Genomic DNA, 18,853 nt, shown 5'->3' on the forward strand with positions numbered 1-18,853 from the left:
GTGCAATTATCGGGGGTAACGATAGTCTTAGTTGAGGACGAATTGATTTGGCAACAACACGCGTTTCCCGCAGACACCTGTGAAGAGTCGTGCCAACGCGAAATCCGTGAACGTTACTAAAAGGCCTCTTTCACATCGCTACGACTGGAAACATCGCTACGACTGTCGCAACTGATCAGTCGCCGCAAATTGTGTGACTGGAAGGACCAAATTAATGACTCGCTCTCTCACCAATAAGGCGACTTCAGGGCGACGTCCGAGACGTCTCCAAAAAAAGGTGACAACTTATTTGCCCATAAGTCGCCGCGACTTTCGCCGAGACGTCGCCGAGACGTCTCAGTCGCGGAGACGTCTCCGTATCGTCTCCACGTCGTCGTCAGTAGGTTTCCATAGGTCTGCCCAGGTCAAGAAAACGTCTCGGAAACTTCACATACAAACTTGGTCTCCGCGACTTTGTGGCATCTACGGAGACGTCGAGGAGACGTCTCCGAGATCAGCTGAAGACTGGAAAAAATCTCCGACAAATCGGACATGTTCGAAACTCTCGCGACTTCCCGGAGACCAGCCTAGTCTCCAGGAGACGTCCCGAAGATGTCTCCGCCGTCAACGAGACTCGAGTCGCCACCAAAGGTTTGCCACCTGTCTCCGAGTTAATTGAGGTACCCACTTTACTGAGGGTCTCGCTTTCATTACAAGAATCACACGCATGATATCACTCACTACAAGGTTTAATGCATCTTTTATGAACGTTTATTGAATACTAATATTTCTTGGCTTTCTGTTAGCGTTTTTTTGTTTCTCGACTCTTTCTGACCTTTCACAGCTCATCTCGACTCTTAGCGTCTCGCATCAGTTCCTGGGCGCGACCTGGGCATCTGATACCTGTACGTCCTAGTAACGCCACCTATACTGATAGATGCCATCTTATTTTTTTTTTTTATTTATTTATTTATTTTTTTTAGCAGGTGGCGCTACTAAGACATACAGGTAGACAGATGCCCAGATGTCCAGGTTTATTAAATGAATTAGAGAATAAAAGTGACGTCCAGTGGCGATCTGCGATCTTCGTATCGTATCCTTAGCTCGTGAGATGATTTGAAGTCGGCAAGATGAGTGATCAAATTTTTACTTTTACGAAAATGCGTTGCTGTGCTCTCTCGCAACTCGTCGCTATCACTTCTACCTCCACTTTTTTTTTCGCAGAGTGTATGAATACGATTGTATTTTTTTTTTTTTGTACTGATCATGTAGACATGAACATGTTGTTATCCCTGGCTGACTATGAATATTCTCAACGACACGCATGCCAGATTTATCATATTTCTTTGTACATTTTGTTGATAAAAAGTGAAAATAAAGTTTGAATTTGAATTTGAATTTGAATTTGAAAAAAACAACAACCACAGACACACCGTTGATAAACGAACACACATCACACACACACACACAAACACACACACACGCGCGCTCACACACACACACACACACACACACACACACACACAATGACGCAATGTCCAAGTTTATGGACTGCTATCGCGAATATATTCTCTACACATGTCACGCTGGACACATCCTATCACATTTCTTCCAGGGATTCGTACAAAACAAACCTACCGATAATAGTCTCCTTTCCAGCCTGTGCCTATTTTATAACATAATTATGTCATTGACTGTGAGTACATGACGGTCTCAGATAATTATAATAACCTATAATCAGCCATACCGAGGTGATATTATCGCTATTTGCGATCGATGGCTAGTCAAAAGATTCATATATGATATGATAATGATCTCAGAATGATACTTCCTGAACTTGTGAGCAAAGTAAAGTGTTTGTTCGGTTACAGCATGACCAGGCAGATGATACGGTGTGCAACCAGATTACGCCTTGAACGCCAGGACGCACGGGACCAAGAGCGTGAAATCAAAGCAGCTGTCATTGTTGCTGCAATCATGATACAGGCCTAGATATGAGGTCTTCTCGACATCAGCTCTAAGGGTGTAAAACTACGCAGAGCCCGAGCTCGTCATTTTCAGGGAGAGTTAAGATCTAACTTGCAGAAAATAAACACCAAACAAACAATATTCAAACAAACAAAACACGAAAACTAAGCCTGGAATCACAGACTAAACTAGTATAGAATGAGCGAAAGATATGACCTAGATGATGAGCAGCTCAAGACGCTGGATCAAAATCAACTACAAGTGACAGTGCAGTCATCTGTTGTTACGCTCTAATTTCTGAGAGAAGAAAAACCGAAGTGACATTAAGCCAGCCGATAAACAGCAGCAACAACAACAACAACAACTAACAACAGCATCCAAGATATTATTAATATGAAGGCATGATCACAGCGTAACACCTGGATTTGTATACGTATCACAGATTCATATTATTTGAACTGACATTAAATTTCTGGTACAGTGTTGGCTGTGGCTACCAAACACCGCGCTCATATCGTATACAAGACGATACCTTCTTCCGCATCATGTCTACCATAAGTATAGCATCGATTCTGGTCACTCAATAGCACGTAACCATCAAATCTGCAACACAAACACCCATTTTATAACTATCGTTGTTTGTTACTGTCATAAAACTTGCTCCAAAGTTGCTTGACGTAGCTAAAACCATGTACTTCAAATTCCAAGAACCAAAATAAATTTTACAGCTGGATGGGGCAGCTTGTTACGAAGTCTTGGGGAAAAAATATAATATCCATAAAGTTAATAATCAGATTCAACCTGAACGAGAGTCAAATTAAGCACGTGCGCAAAATCATCTATATTAATACAATCTTAGCGTTGAATGACTTTCTCGCTAAATTTTCCAGTCAACCTATGTTTGCTCCCAGTGGAATGAGAATTCTTCGCATTATTTCCGCGATAGCGATGAAGCGAAACCCAAGATTGACACAGAACTTAGACACAGAACTTAAATGAATGAAAAAAAAATCAGAAAAAAAAAATGAAATTGTGATACTGAACTCTGGCTCACCTCGCCCAAATTGCGTACAACTAATACATTGGATCGCACTGAGAGTTTGATTATTGGAAAGAAGACCATATGGTCACGCTTGTATGCTTTGTTTTCAATGACCTTTACATTATTAAAAGCGCTAGATATTGTATGATACATCGTCGCATTCAATCGCAAGAGTGCATTATGATAGCGTAGTATGCTATGAAGGCGTGATAACGAATCACAGATACACAGATACCAATGGTTATTTTAATTGCTGGTGGCTTTTACAAGCGATTCGTTACGCTACGCTGTTATGGTTGCATTGGCTTAATGGGTTTCACTCTAACGTAACGATAAGCTTCGGTATGTCAGATATTCAACATAGACAATTTTATGTGTTATCTTTAAAAATAAATACATGTTTTCCGTCTGCGTACATGTGTGTGCGTGTGTGAGTGTGTGTGTGTGTGTGTGTGTGTGTGTGCGTTGGTGCAATACGTCAGGCGTACAGTGAGCCTTGCCTTCTAATCTTCAGAACGAAAATCGATTAAAAATGAAAAAAAAAAGTAGAGAGTTGAACAGCGACTGTGTGACATGTAATGACATATTCATAAGCATGGACATGTTACATTTTGGAGAACATTACGGGAGGGACAGTTAAAGTGATAGACAGATGGAAACCCATTACGACATTAAATCAATTAAACGCATTCACCATGAGTGGACCATTGTCTTGGGGTGATTATTATGAACCAATCAAGTGTGACCTTTGTCATGTCTATTGACCGTTTTATTGGTCTATTTCCGACTCGGGATCAATTAAGATACTCTTCATGTGAGAGTGAGAGTATGGGGCTGCAGAAGATACACAAGCGTCGGCTGTTGGTGTTGATCGTTTGAGTTATTATGTGCGTCAGTTTGTGTGTATACCTTGTGTTGTGTTGGAAGATGGGTATAGATTACGTACGCAGATACATCTTATTTCAAAATACATGGCCATGCTGAAGATTGCTCTCGTGTAAATGAAAGACAAATTAGCTCACTCCACACATATAGCTTCAATTTGTTTTTCGAACTAATAATAGATTTATTTCCCCTAAACAAATACCACGTTATGATAACGTTGAAGGGTGCGTTCACGTTAAAATGGGTTTCAATGTTATTGCTAGGTGTTGCCTAGGTGCGTGTGCATCCATGTTGAGAATACTGGTAATATATAAGGAAACATTTTAGTTTGTGTTTCTTTGCTGTTTTCGAAGGGAGAGGAACTGTTATTTGACCGAACAGTTTGCAATGAGGGAATGCGGGCCAATTGACAAGACAGCTGTCGAGACGTTGTCGGGGGGGGGGGGGGGGGGGGCGAGGTGAGACACATGCGTTTTCCCATGTTCTGCATGACTTACAGCAGTTTCAGGTTCATATCATTTTCTCAACATTTTGTGAGTAAAAATATTTCAAGACTCAAGGTCTTTTATGTTGACACGCCTTATGATGGACTATATCGTGGCATTGAGGAGTGAGAAAGTGCCATGTGTTTTGTCCGGATAGCGGTTAACCCTTTCACGAGACTCACCCACTCGTAAAAAGACAACCGAGTATGCTGTACCACGGAGAAGGGAGTCCCCATTCTCACCTCTGTAGCATGTAGCATGATGATTTAGTGTCAAGTACTGACCTTCTATATCTAAGTTTGAATGCGTCTACACGCGCACCTCAATTGTTTCTGCACGCATCTTTTTCTCCAGCGAAATTACCGAAGCTTCACGCCGACATGCCGAAAAATTTAACCCTTACACTGCTGGAGAATGGCATTAACATAAACGAAGAGAACAAGACACTGTATACTCGTAGTTAATGATGGAGTTATTGGCTACAAAGTCTCAGTCAGAGGTAAGCTAGAGGTACTGGCTTTCCTCTCCTCTTAACTCCTGAGTTCCGAATGACCTTGCTGTCATTCTTCCGAACAATCACATGGTCGCATATTCTGATTTAGTAATGCTTATACCATGGAGATGCCATGCTTCCAAATTCTATCTAATATCACTCCACACTCGCAAACATAATTCTACACACACTCTTCATTATATCAATGGGTAAACAGAGTGAGAATCCAATTTGTATTAATTTCGCCCTTGATATAAAGATTGAAAGAAAACAATCACTTCAAGTTACAGATTAAAATTATGTCTTATAGACGACGTTCAGAATCCCACAGTCAGATAAATCTCACGAAACAGTAGGTCCAACTATAACTATCCGTCGCGTCGCTACCACAATCATGACAGCAACGATTTATGTGTTAAGCATGGAGTGGCTTTTCGCATCGTTGATAATGCTTTATCAAAGGATGTCGTATAAATTCCATTTTTGTTATTTTTGAACAAGAATTAACAATAAACGCAGCAGCGAAATAAAAACAACTACAACGACGACGACAATAATAATAACAACAACGACGACGACAACAACAACAACAACAACAACAACAATAACAACAACAACAACAGCAACAACAGAGATGTAAAATCCACGACCCCCCTAACACATACGCACATAGGGACCTATGCACAGCGATGTATTGGCTCAGGGTAACCCCGTCGCGGGGCGCTGTAACACAGTAACAACGGTACGTATTTTGTCCGTATGGGGTCGCTGCTGCGGTTAGGCTCAGGGCACCTTGGAGTCCGTATACTAAGTGCTACCAGACTCCATCCAGTGCCGCCAGTAGTATTGTTGTATCCACGCTGAATGTTAATCAAGCTCTTATTGTCTGCGCAGTGTAAAATACATGAGTACAATATTAGGCGAGGTCGCACTTTATACCCCAATAGCCAATTTCTATCATGACGAAATTAAAAACGGAAAAAAAAAATATCGTTGGCATGGATGCCTTTCATTTGCACCACGTCAATATTTGTCTTCGATAATAATTAATCGATACGAAGGCGAATCCAATCGTCGACTGGTCGCGTTGCTACCAAGTTTCGCAGAGAGAGAAAAAAAAAGTAAACGAGTGAGCCCAATTAAATCAAAACTGGATGACTAAAATTTTAGCTACATGAAGACGACGACGCGGGGGAAAATGCAGCACACCAACAGATCGCTTCAACGAGCACGGACGTGTTGGCAGCCCCGATCAAATATTTGTTTTGTTCTCATCTCGCTTGCCATAACTCTCGATTTCGCAATATTCCGCGCGCTGGCTGAATACCGTGTGTTCCTCGGAGTGTCATCAAAACACCATGGCATGGGTGACTGAGATCTGGTGGAATTTGCGATGCGTGCTAATTTTCATCTATCCACTTTAATCAGGCGTAATATTTCTCGCGATTACGTTTTAATATGTGACGGAGTGATGTCATTCGCTACTTTTTCAGCCTGGGACAATCAAAGAATTTCGGCCTACTAGTACAGGTCTGGTGAACGGCCTTTTGATACTCCGTAGCGCAATCACCGCATTCTGCTTCCCCGTATTTTTTATTGTTAGAGCGGCGTTAACTTCAAGAGCTTTGTTGTTGGCGCAACTGTAATATGAACTGTTTCCGAGTCCAAAAGCAGGACGGAAATGCAATATTGCTAGAGTTCAGTTTTCATTTTCCGATGAGTGTGGTACCGTGATGTCCAACTATAGCTGACGTCTGCTTCAGACGAGCGTTACCCTTGGACTTACTTTGGAATAAGCTCCTTATCTTTTGTGGAACTTAAAGAGGGATTATCCAAAATGTTTCCGGCAGCGACCGTTATCCGCACGCGATCGGATTATTCTTCGCACGAACGCCTGGATCGGCCCGCCTCGAAACATGACCGACCGGGGAACTCACAGGTCCATACGCCTTCGCACCAGGGAGAAAGAAACGTAAATGAGCAGGTAAGCAGAACGATCATGATATGATTTTTTAGATGCTTTTTCTTTTAAATTGTAATTTTTTTTTGTTCTACTCTTCGGTTTATGCATGCATTTCACGTGTCAATAGATCGTCTCCTGCATCATTAACTTTGGGCAATTCAAAGTTCAACCTCCAGTAAGAAGGGGGATCCGGTTTCCAAATTTTCATCAAGGCAAGCCATGCCATTTGGGTATGTGTGTGTGTGTGTCGGGGGGGGGGGGAGGGGCTGTGGGGGTGTCACAGGGGCTAATCTGGGCAAACAGTCGATTACAAAAAGTGCTAACTTTCTGGCCATATTTCAAAATGAAGTTCACAGCTCTACACTAGTAAGGAGAGTTGTCATGGTGACAGTGATGTCATCAGTATGTGGTAAATCACATGTGCACAGAAGTAATGTATGGTATTATTTTCATATCAGATCCGTGACTAGGGAAATTTAGCACCTATCACTAAAATTTAGATTATTGAATGTGAGCATGGCTCTCTACTGAACCATATCAGTTGATTTTGATCAATAAATTGCTCAAAATGGTGATTACCCCCCCTTAAATATTTTCAAGATATCTCATTTCAAGATAAATAATCTATTCACTTTATCGTGGCAAGTATCTACATTTCTTTCACATCCATACTGGTTACATGTATAAAGACTTTGGTATTTAAAGCTACTTCTGCAATACCGTATGATAAAATATGCATAAAGGATTTTTTTTTTTTTCACTGTTTACCACATTAGTGATGGTCTTATGTGTAATTCAAATATGACGTTTTTATGTATACCTGAAATGGTATTAGATTACACAGTGATTTTAAGATTGCATTAATGAGATTGCGGCTGAAAACTTTTCAAATTATTCTATGTGTTTTAGTGCATTTAGTTTTCTTGATGGAAATCTTTAAATAGACCTAGACGAACAGTATTTTGTAAGGTCAATTTCAGGTCACCATTTTCATAGCAGAATTTTGTTAATTTGTTTGTATGAAGAGATGATTGTCACTAATGTGGTTCAAAGAGACAAAAAAAAATAAAACTAATACAGATAACAAGCACCAATGACACACAGATATAGGAGCTACACACAAAAAGTACAAAAGAAACAATCAGGCAACAAAAATAAGAAAAAGAAGGACGAAAGGAACAAGAAATCTATTGATCAAAATGATACTGCGTTTTTATGTCTTATTGATGATCTTATTTTCATTTTTATTTTTTGTTCCATATGTTCATAATTATTGTGTAATTTGTATTGTTTGTAATCAAGAAAATCAATAAAACATACAAATACAAAAAAAAAGAAATCAACGAAGAAAATGAAGTCAGAGATCATTGTGGGGAACAGGTCAAAGGAAATAGAAAACAGCGGGAATATGTATTTTGCCAAGTAAACTATCTTATGAAGCAAGAAACACACACACAAACACAAACACAGACACACAAAGAAGCAACTTACTAGAAGCAAACTCATTCAATAAAGAATCAGAACCTTGTGCATTATATATCCCAGTTATGAAAAAATGGAGAGGCCTTTTTTAGTGGGTTTGTTATTGGATTCAGAAGTAGGCCCTTCTAACATGCAATGAGATTGTGAAGGTCTGATCTCATAGACACTTGTGAATATGTTTTAGTTTTCTGAGCATTTGATAATTTTTAGATTATGTGCTATAACTTGGGGAATAAAAAGGATGTTAAAACACTTCCATCAGGGAAAGTTTTATATTTAGAACATAACATACTAAGGTGAAGTTTACACAACCAAAGCCCTCGTGAAGTACATGTTGTTATTTAAAGGGATGGCTACATATAGCTTTTAAGTGGAAGTTATAAAATTTGAAATTATAAACTTTTAGTCTGGATATAGGATGGGATGTCAATTCCCTTCTTGAGAATGTTGATTTTCAAAATAATACTCAAGTTAGGTTGGTAGATAAGGCAGAGTGCTAGCATCCACTAGTTTAGGGTAATATTAGAGGGAGATGGATAAGTACCAGTATCAGATGAACACGATGAAGAAACAAACGAAACTAAGACAAGGATTCTGGCAGATCTTCAATCACCAATTTGCATGATGCGACCACTCATGTTGGATTGAAATCAAACAATTCTCTGACTGGAATGCCTTTTTTCTTTTCTGTTTCTTGCTTCCTCGCTCCTTGGAAAGGCCTGAAGTGCTCAGGCCGCGAAGCACACAGGGTTTGGTGTGTGCTGAGCACTTTTTGAGGAAATTGCAATCATCATTAAAGAGTTGAAGCTTTGAGGCAGGATGAGAGGAGTTAGACATAGAAGAGTACTCCAGGAAATGGGAGAGGGTCGGGAGGATGGACGGGTGGTGAAATTTAACCCTTTCCATACGGAAACTTAGTGACCTGTGTATTAAGTCTATGGGGATTTCAGAATTCAGTTTGAAATGCGTTAAGGGGTCCTCTGTCATGAGTAGAAAGGGAGTTAGACTTATAGGAGCAGATTTCTCATAAATCAAAATCAGTGTGATGCTAAATGAAAGGAGGAAAAAAAAAAAACAGTAGAAGGAAAGATGCCTGAGTATAGATATAAACAGATATGATATTGATATCAAATAGATAGATGATAGATACAGAGAGATAGAGATACTGTACTAAGGTTTCTTCCACTTTAGATGTAATGAAAATGTTAAAATTTTGCCCCAATTTTTAACCAAAGTTTGGCAATCTATTCAGATTATTGAATAATGTTTGTAATCCTCCGAGAGCCCAGGCAATCTTACTTGCTAAGCCCTTTTTCAGCAGTACCATTGACTTGATCCCCTTTATACTTGAATTCATTAGAAGTTAATTAGACAGTCCACTCAGGCTCAACAACGCTGGAGTCCAACAGGAATGCCATGTGGTGACAATATTGGTCGTAGTAGGATTAGGTCTATTCATTAAATTGTTAGTTAGTTTCCAGACATACTGTATGATACATTGTAATGTGCCAATCTGGAAAGGTAACACTAAGAGCAGATGTGCCAATTGGTGCATGAAACACTTAAGCAGAGTTAACCCATTGAGGACGAGTTGATTACTTAGTATATGATACCATAACGGGCATTTCCCATACAGAGACACCTGCATCAAGTATACTCAGGACTCTGGTCCTAAACTGGTTAAAGATGTGAACCAAATATTTGACAGCTTGCCCTCAGGTTAGACAGAAAAATGACTGAATAGTGAGAAATGGCAATAAAATCGGTACCTTTTGATTGAAAACAGGAATTTGGAAGAAGTGCCTAGTACTAGAAGCTGGACACATCACCTGATTTCTAAAGACGTTCTATCCTGTTGGTGATAGAATTTGGCATACATGGCATATATTTCTCTACTACTGTAATGCCAGAAGGGCTCTATTTGTGACCAGTACCGGTAGGATGTAGTTAGAAGGTTTTTAGTAGTATGCCTCTTTGTCAAGTGGTCACATGGTAATGTAGAAAATTGTTGGCCGCTGGTTTCATTGCTAGGGAGAATCCTCTCCATTCATTGCTCCTAACTCTCTTCCCTAAGCTGCCTTGTTAATCCAATCAATTTTATGCTCTACTTAATTAAAATAGACTGTGAAGGCAGAGATTTTTTTTTTTTCATCAGGTCACATACCCTCTCAGAAAGCATGCACTGGAGAGAGAGAGAAAAAAAAAACCCCAAAAACTCAAACAGATGAATAAATCACCGAAGGATAGACGTCAAATTTATTCTGTTGACTGGTCTGGAGTGGGCAAAATACTTTGGATTCTAGGAGAAATAAGAATGTAGGCTAATTGAACACTGCTATATTTCTGATTCTGTTTGGTACATGATTGATTGATGGACCTCATCTCAAGGAAGAGAAGGCGAGTGGCGGGATGGGGGATTTTAAGCTTAGTGAAATTATGTCCACCAAATAGTTCAATATAGTACATGATAGAAACCTCCATCCACACCCCCCATACACTCATAAACACTCGCACACACAACACATACCCCTACAAACATTACAAATTTTCTCATCATAGAAGACCAGCAGGTACATTCAGAACATTATTTTTTACAAGTAAATGAATGATGCTACATGGTAATTGGTAGAAATGAAATACTTTTTTTTTTTTTTATTACAAAGCTTTGGCTTGATGAGACTAATCTTATTGGTCATCACTAAAGAATTCTATAGTTTATCATGTCCTTAGTGGACTAACTTGTAAATGTTTAACAGTCAGTTGCTCAATGCCTTTGTCAGATTTGTCATGTGAAAAAAATACAACTAAAGCTTTCTGTCCTAAACCCTAAATAAAAAGGTTGTGTGTGAATAAATATTGATGGAAAGTTTGCTCGAACCCTTTTGGAACCACCATTTTATCTAACATTGTGTAAATGTAAAGGTCACCAGAGGACATACTTGCCAAATTTCCTAAATATTAGTATTAAAAAAGATCCTGAAAAAATGTAACAAAAAAAAAAGATAATTACAAAAAAACCTTCCTGAATTGCAAATCATTAACACTTCTTATGACACCTGAAAGAGAAATACAGTGATCTTCCTGATACTTCTGTGGAACGTTGCTGATTTGGAAAAACAGATGTTGGACGTCCTGCAATGTTTGATAACAGAACAACAACAACCACAAAATCAAATCTACAGATCATAAGTGAAAGTATGGTTGAAGTATGGACATGTAATCAAGGGAGCTGAAAGAAATTAATACTGCCCCCCTGAGGAATGTGAGATGAAATCTAACACATGACATCCACCATCCAACCGAATTGGTCTTGGCATGAAAATGAATATTATCCCTGTATTACAGATTGATGTAACATTGATTGCAGGAAGTATTACATTTAGCCCCTAGAGGCATTGGACTGCAGATAGGTAGCTTAGGCTGTGATTGACAACCTTTGTCCTATTGTGCTCATTCATGACCCGTTCCCCACCCCCAACTCACTCATTCCCCCACCCCCTCCCATCTCCAATGCACGCACACCTACATGTAATATATCAAATCACAATGAGCAAAATCTTGGTACTATTTTATGCCATAGCATGGAATGGGTCCATTTCCACTTCTCTCTATTGTTGACTTATAAATCTTCATAAATGGTTGAATGGATATATACAATGGCATTTGCTTTAGATATGAAATGGTGTTTACTTAGGTATTTCATGGGATATCATTCCTACTGCATATCAGGATGTACATTGCCATCTTGCTTTGTGGTTCACCACATGATTCCAAAGGGCAGTTTGCTAGCAGATATTCAATTTCCTGGACATCTCACATTTCTATAACATTGAAGAAACATGCATATTGTATACATTATGTATATATACAAGTATACAATGCACAAAATCCCTAAAAATTGTGATAAAAATTCTTGACTAGTGTTATAGCCTAAAGAAGACACCAGAAAAGTGAGGTATGAATAAAAGTTTTACCCTTGTATTACGGTGTTGCATAGATCTTGTTAGAATCTCTGTATATATTGTATAAGACATTGTTTAATGATGTTTCCAGTTTGGAATAATCTGAGCTGCATGGTTAAATCTGCTACCATTATCTCTGATTTATTGTGTGAAAAAAAATGAAGAGCTATGGAAAAGTTGTGGTTACATAAAAAAAGATTATCAAATGCTGCAGCAAAGTACAGCTATCTTTAGAACCACAATGTTAAACATTGTGTCAAATGCTTTTGAGTAAACCTGCTGAACATGTCTTAATAAGCTCAGATTTACACAACCTGGCAACCTTGGTTAAGATAGCTTTAATAGCTTTGCCAATGACATGTACCATGGCACATTCAAAAGGGTTTATTTGTCCATGATCTTTCATGTGAAAGAGACAAAATTAAAAAGAAAAAGAAAATGAAGAAAGATAATCACAAGACAGAGCTACAGCTGAATATTGTTCACTCAACCAGCACGAATGTACAACCAATAGAGGATCAGATTTATGTGTAGCTGTGTAGACAATGAAAAATATTGAATATGGGTAAAGAGAGGTGATTTTAATGAGCTAGTATAAATGTTTATAAGTTAGTGAAAATTTATGTATAAGTGAGCATACCAGACTGATGTTAATAGTAAGGATACAGAAGTGATGAACTTGTATAAAAATCATGTGACCGAGTTTTGTTGACTATTTTTGTTTTTTGCCTAGCAGGGGTCTTCTGGAGGCTATAACCATGGGACGTACTCCCGAATGCGAGCTGGATCCGTGCCGCAGTCGGCAATGGGCGATTCTTCGGTAAGGAAAATCTACGTCCCACTACAGGTTGCTAGCCCTGATCTATTATTAATGCCAAAGTTAATTTCTGTATAAATTGCAGTATAAAAACAGGGCTGTACAATATAGGCCTATCTTCCATAGCCTTACACACCCAGTGGTACCAGTAAGCAATCACTGCTTGGCAGCTTGAAACTTAATAGGAGACTTTGCTGTTTGGTATTCAGTATTCTTTGTGTCAGTTTTGTGAGACTCTTATTTCTGCATCCTTCATCTATGGTATAGCTTTTGCAATCATGTCTTCTTTTTTTCATTCATTTCTAGAGATTTAAGCATTTGTTGATGATTTATCTGAACAGCAAGGCTTAGAGTTCACAGCCTCTATGTGAGCAAAAAGTGAATTACATTGTCCTGTGTTTTTAATGTCAAAATCTATTTTGTAAATTATACTTGTATGATTTTTTATTTTTATTTATGAGTCTGTCAAAAATGTGATTTAACCCCAAGTGTAAAGTATTTAAAGAGATGTATAACAATATTGTGTGTATACAGAATTAGTTTGTGTCATTTATTTACAAGTGATGCCTGCCCTGTATCATACCAGTAACATGATGTAATGTGCTTAGAACTTCATTTTGTAACATGACAGTATTTGGCTCATGTCTACTGATCATTTGTCTTAGACCTTGCTATTTTCAAAGTCTAAAGCTGGTATGAATATTGAAGAAACAGTTACTTTGTAATGATGAACTTTCATTATGTTTAGGATAATGATCTCCTAAAAATCATATTATTACCAGACTTATTGTCAATCATTTGCAATAAATTTTCCCTTAAATGGAGACGTACATTGTAGATTGGAAACTAACATGTATGTACAAGTGTGCACAGCTGTATTTATGTTAATCTGATATTCATATCTGTCTTTGTGTGCATTTTAAGACAAATCAGCTGGCATAGAATTTCTAAGAAAGAAAGTCAGTAAATATGACTGTCAGTCAATGCAACAATTGTATCACGATCCCACTATCTTGGCATTGTTACAAGCAAACATATCATTCTCCTTTTCCAGGGAGAGTGAGCATTAGCGTAGAGAATTCGAAAGACTTTAATTTGAAATTCTATTTGAATCGGTGATTGATTGTAGCCAATTGGTGAGAGGACAAAGGGGTGGTCAGTGCCAGTAATGGTCGTTGAGAGTGATAGCAAGTTAAAGTAGCCATCACCCAAGGGGACACTGCCCTGGCTGAAGAAGATGACCTAGTGGTAGGGCTTACGAGCGTAGCATCTCTCTGTAAAAAGTGGCTCTGGTAGGTAAATTCCATGTATATATATATATTATATATAAATATATAAGAAAAAATATTGATTTATACCATGAATGAAACAAGTTGTTAGAAAAGGGAAAGGGAATTTGTTTAAGATTTTTTTTTTTTGAGTGTCAAAACATGTTGAGTGTGTTTGAACTTACTACGAGTATGTGCAAAAACTAGAAGAATTTCATCAGAATCTTTGAAAATCACTTTCAGTAGGCTGATATTAGAAGATTGATTTGTTTAACAATTAATCATGGAAATTTCTTTTATATCAAGGAATTATCTGAATCAGAAATGCTATTACATGTACGTATATAGAATTCCTAACTGGTGAAATATTGAGCACATACAAAATGGTATTGTATGGGTTTCTTTTTTTTTTTTGACTACCGATGTTGTTCTGTCAAGGTTTTGATGCTGGTGTAATACTTTCAGAGCATTAAAAGGTAATAACTAATATCATACATTATGGCCCGAATTCACGAAAGTGGTACAAATGAAACCATGGTTTAAACCATGGACAAAAACCATGGAGCGCCAAGTGTCGCACGGAATATTTCGTTACGAAATTGGTCATTTCGTCGACAAAATGTCTGTTTCGTTACCAAAATTATCATTTTGTGGATGAAATGTTCATTTAGTTGCAAAATATTGTCATTTCGTTACAAAATAATCATTTCATCGACGAAATGACTGATTTCGTAACGAAATATTTCATGCGACACTTGGCGCTCCATGGTTTTTGTCCATGGTTTAAACCATGGTTCCATTTGTACCACCTTCGTGAATTCGGGCCTATATGTCTTGAGAATTTAGTAATCCAGATGAATAGACTGTGAACGTGGAGACATAAATTGCATTCTAAGTATTTCTCTATCAGAAATGTGAACATTTACAATGTAAAGTAGAATTATGCACTCTTTTTAAAAGAAATGACAAAATGTGTTTGTGGTGTGGAGTGACTTATGTAGTACATTGTAGCTTGTATTGAGAATAAACGATAAAGTGTGCTAGTCCTTTAATGAGAGGAATTGATCTTTTATTGCAAATATGTGTTAAGTTGACAAGAAAGCAAGATGTTTGCCACAGTATTCATTGAGCACCTCGGGCCTGGAGGGCATTCAGAGGCAGATGTGCATCTAACCTGCTCACATGGCAACCAGAACCAATAATGCACCCAAGTGTGAGGCATCATCCGTGGATACCCTGCCACCACCGAAACAAAGAGGAAATTGAAATTGATTTATCAGGGTCAGCTCAGCGAGGGCAGCAGACAATTTCAGCCACAGCTGCCCCCCTACTATCTTCCCCCCCCCTTTCATCAGTGATAAACATTCTCCTCTGAAGTCAAACAGGTCATCGGATATCATTCTTAACACTTCACCCGAGAAGCTTCTTTTTTGATTGAGGGTAGCTTTAATGAGGCCTCGTTGAATAGACCCATGACTGGCTATTATTTCCTGAAATCTGAGAAAAATGGCGTCTGCAATCTTTAAATTATGGATGTCGCCTTAACCCGTTAAAGACTAGTCCCAAGTAAACTCAGGCAGGTGTCTGTGGAAATATTGGCTGCAGCAAAATTAGCTCACCCTTAGTTGTTGAAGCCCAAACACAAGATGTAGAAATCACACACACACACACACACACACACACACACAAACACACAAAATGTTAATGTTGACGAAACAGAATAAGAGAGAGAAAATACTTAAATGCATCTCATAGGCGCAGTTGTAGTTTACATACATAATGGGTTTTTAATGACACAATATCAGATTTGATAATTACGGCAAAAACCTAAAGCGTGTATCAAAAAAATGGAGTAGGTCTACGTAACACTATGTTCATTTTATACAAGAAATTATTCTTCTTGAGTTATTGTAACTATTTTAGTTAATAAATTATGCAAACAAAGGGACACTGACCACAACCTTCACCTGATTGCAGTGTCTTATTTAGGACAATTGTGAAGTGGAAGGACTACTTTGACATGATGTTGATGAAGTCAGACTTTTCTCTGAATCCATATTGGATATAATTTTGAAATATTTGCAGGAAAAGCCATGAAGAATAACTTAACAGTATGCGGGATAAAACAACTTGTCTTTTTGACAGTGAGAAAGCATGCATTAGATTTGTATTGCGTTGTTCACAAAATTATTAAAGTATCTACATGGGTATTCTGCTTAAAACACTTTTTTCTTTTTGTTTCTTTCTATTTTTCTTAAAAGAAAATTGGCTGACAGATCTATGAGTTTTGATGGGGTTCATATTCTACTCTGACTTTGTCACCTGTAATTGTGATTGATTTTTATATCTTTATTAATAAAAGTCCAGGAAATCACATCAATCATGCAAGCTGTCCTTGCAGTTTCATTTATTTGTATTGGTTTATCCATTTATTTGTTTATTCAAAGTATATTTTCTGAACGTCATTTTACTGGCCAAGAATTTCCTGTTCTTTCCCATCAGTCAACAGCACTGAAGAGAAATTACAATGCCACCATTAGGAGAAGGTACATCTAAGTAATTTAGATTTACAGCAATACAGTGTAGAACACAAAGCAGGTCTCCATAGTACATGCTGTATATGTGTGCTGCAAATAAATATATTATAATGTTGTTTGCTTTATCAAATGTCATTCAACATTAGACAAAGTGCATTTATAACTTTTTACTTCAAAGACATGTCAAATGAGTACAGTGCAGTCCTGTTATAAGGAACACCGTTATAATGATATTCCCATTACAGCAAATAAAAATTAAGTTCCCAGAATTATTATCTGTACATCTTTATACTTTATTTGTCTGTTTATAACATAATTTTGATATAATGAAAACTGCTGGTCTCAAGAACTTCATTATCATGGGTATGTCATCTATAGTAATATTTAATAACCTCATGACATGTTAACCTACAGATCATAATCTATGTAATGCAACATGCTACAGTGTTGATTTAGAAGATACAGAAATGTATGTAAAAAAATCCAGTAAAACTATCCTGTAAGAAGTTTTTACTTGGGTTCTGATATAAGGTTGTGTTTCACTTTCAATCCTAGATACAATGCAACTTGCAAGCCACTCAGACAAAGATTAAATTAGGTGGGAGAAAGTTTTGAGCATCCTGCATCTATAGACCTATTTCTAGGATGGGAGGGGATCTGATTGCCTAGGTCCAGTATGGAATGATTCTCTGTTATCTGGTATCTGAAGATAGAACAGAGGCCATGTTTGTGTAATACCTGCTGTATCCATCCTGATGAAGTGCAAGTATGCATGGTGGGATACAGTGATGTATAAAACAGATGTGGCACCGTCTGAGTATCAGCTCTGTGTTCATGAAATTTGGAGGGTGTGGTTACCAAGATGCTTGTACCATGTTTGTGGAAGCCTGTGACATCTATTCTGGTGTAGTGATGGGTGATGCGCTCTGAAAGTCACCATGGTTCCTGGAGGAGGATGTTGCCATTGGAAGGGTCTCCACGGTAACATGAAGAGGATAGGACCCTAAAGCACACACTGTATCCTCCATGTGCATTCCTTTGCTAGTTAAGAAGACACACAACAGTCTCTGGCCAGGGTTGGTTTTTATCTATCAACATGCTTATGGCTTTTATTAAAGCAAAACAACTATAAGGCTATCCTTCAGTTTTCATACTTTTTTTTTTTACAACTCTGCATAAAATTATGACAGTACTGTGGTTTTGTATTTCACCCTCACTGTGATATGTTATGACAGTGTGGTATCATTAGGTAGAAGTTGAGGATAATTGAAGTGACAGATCAGGGAACTGCAGCACAAAGAAAGTCACAGTGTGTTTGATATAACTGCCGAATATATTCTGTGCTGTTAACATTTTAATGTTTGAGTGTGTCCTTTATCTCCTCAGTCATCCTCTTCTCTTTCATCTTCTGACTTGTCTCCTTCTTTTATTATAACAATAATTTTTATCATCATTGTTTTATCACAATTAACGCTATCATCACTGAAAGTGTGATTGCTGTTGTTATCATGAACATTAATGTGTCAAAGTATTTAGTGATGATGGCCATAATTCTGACCGAAGTACTTAGTATTCTTTTTATTCTCTATTATGTGGTGGTCATGGATATTGCTACTAGTTTCAGTGGAAAGACCTCTTGCCAAATAGTTACCTCTCATGCAACCTTACAGGATTTTGAATCTGCAGAAATTGAATTCTGCGTCATGACACACCGTCGTTAGTGATTGCACCTGTGAAATGGGCTGGAGTGAAAATCTCTACCTCACCTATAAATAATGACTGCAATTTCCATGCAGTGCTTCTAATGCCCCATGCCTTTCATCTTGCACTGTCGATAGGACGACCTTGCCCTTACTGACAATCATGTCAAGTAATCTTTGAAATTACTGTCCCCTAAAGATGTATGGGCCATCAGACTCATTATTTCTTACACTTCTGCACATGGTGATATTGGTTTGTAGTAGAGGAACCT

At 38.0% G+C, this 18,853-nt stretch overlaps 1 protein-coding gene across 1 annotated transcript in view; it reads left to right on the forward strand.

The window, feature by feature from the left end:
- The first annotated feature begins 6,435 nt into the window (after positions 1-6,435).
- The window catches only part of LOC140245122 (A-type potassium channel modulatory protein DPP6-like), a 266,087-nt gene continuing 253,669 nt past the window's right edge, over positions 6,436-18,853 (forward strand). The window contains exons 1-2 of the mRNA XM_072324721.1: positions 6,436-6,836; positions 12,996-13,079. Coding sequence (XP_072180822.1) covers positions 6,690-6,836; positions 12,996-13,079 — 231 coding nt within the window. The 5' untranslated portion in view covers positions 6,436-6,689. The remainder of the gene's footprint in view (positions 6,837-12,995; positions 13,080-18,853) is intronic.

Source organism: Diadema setosum, chromosome 22 (genome assembly GCF_964275005.1).
Source record: "Diadema setosum chromosome 22, eeDiaSeto1, whole genome shotgun sequence".
NCBI classification, from domain to species: domain Eukaryota; kingdom Metazoa; phylum Echinodermata; class Echinoidea; order Diadematoida; family Diadematidae; genus Diadema; species Diadema setosum.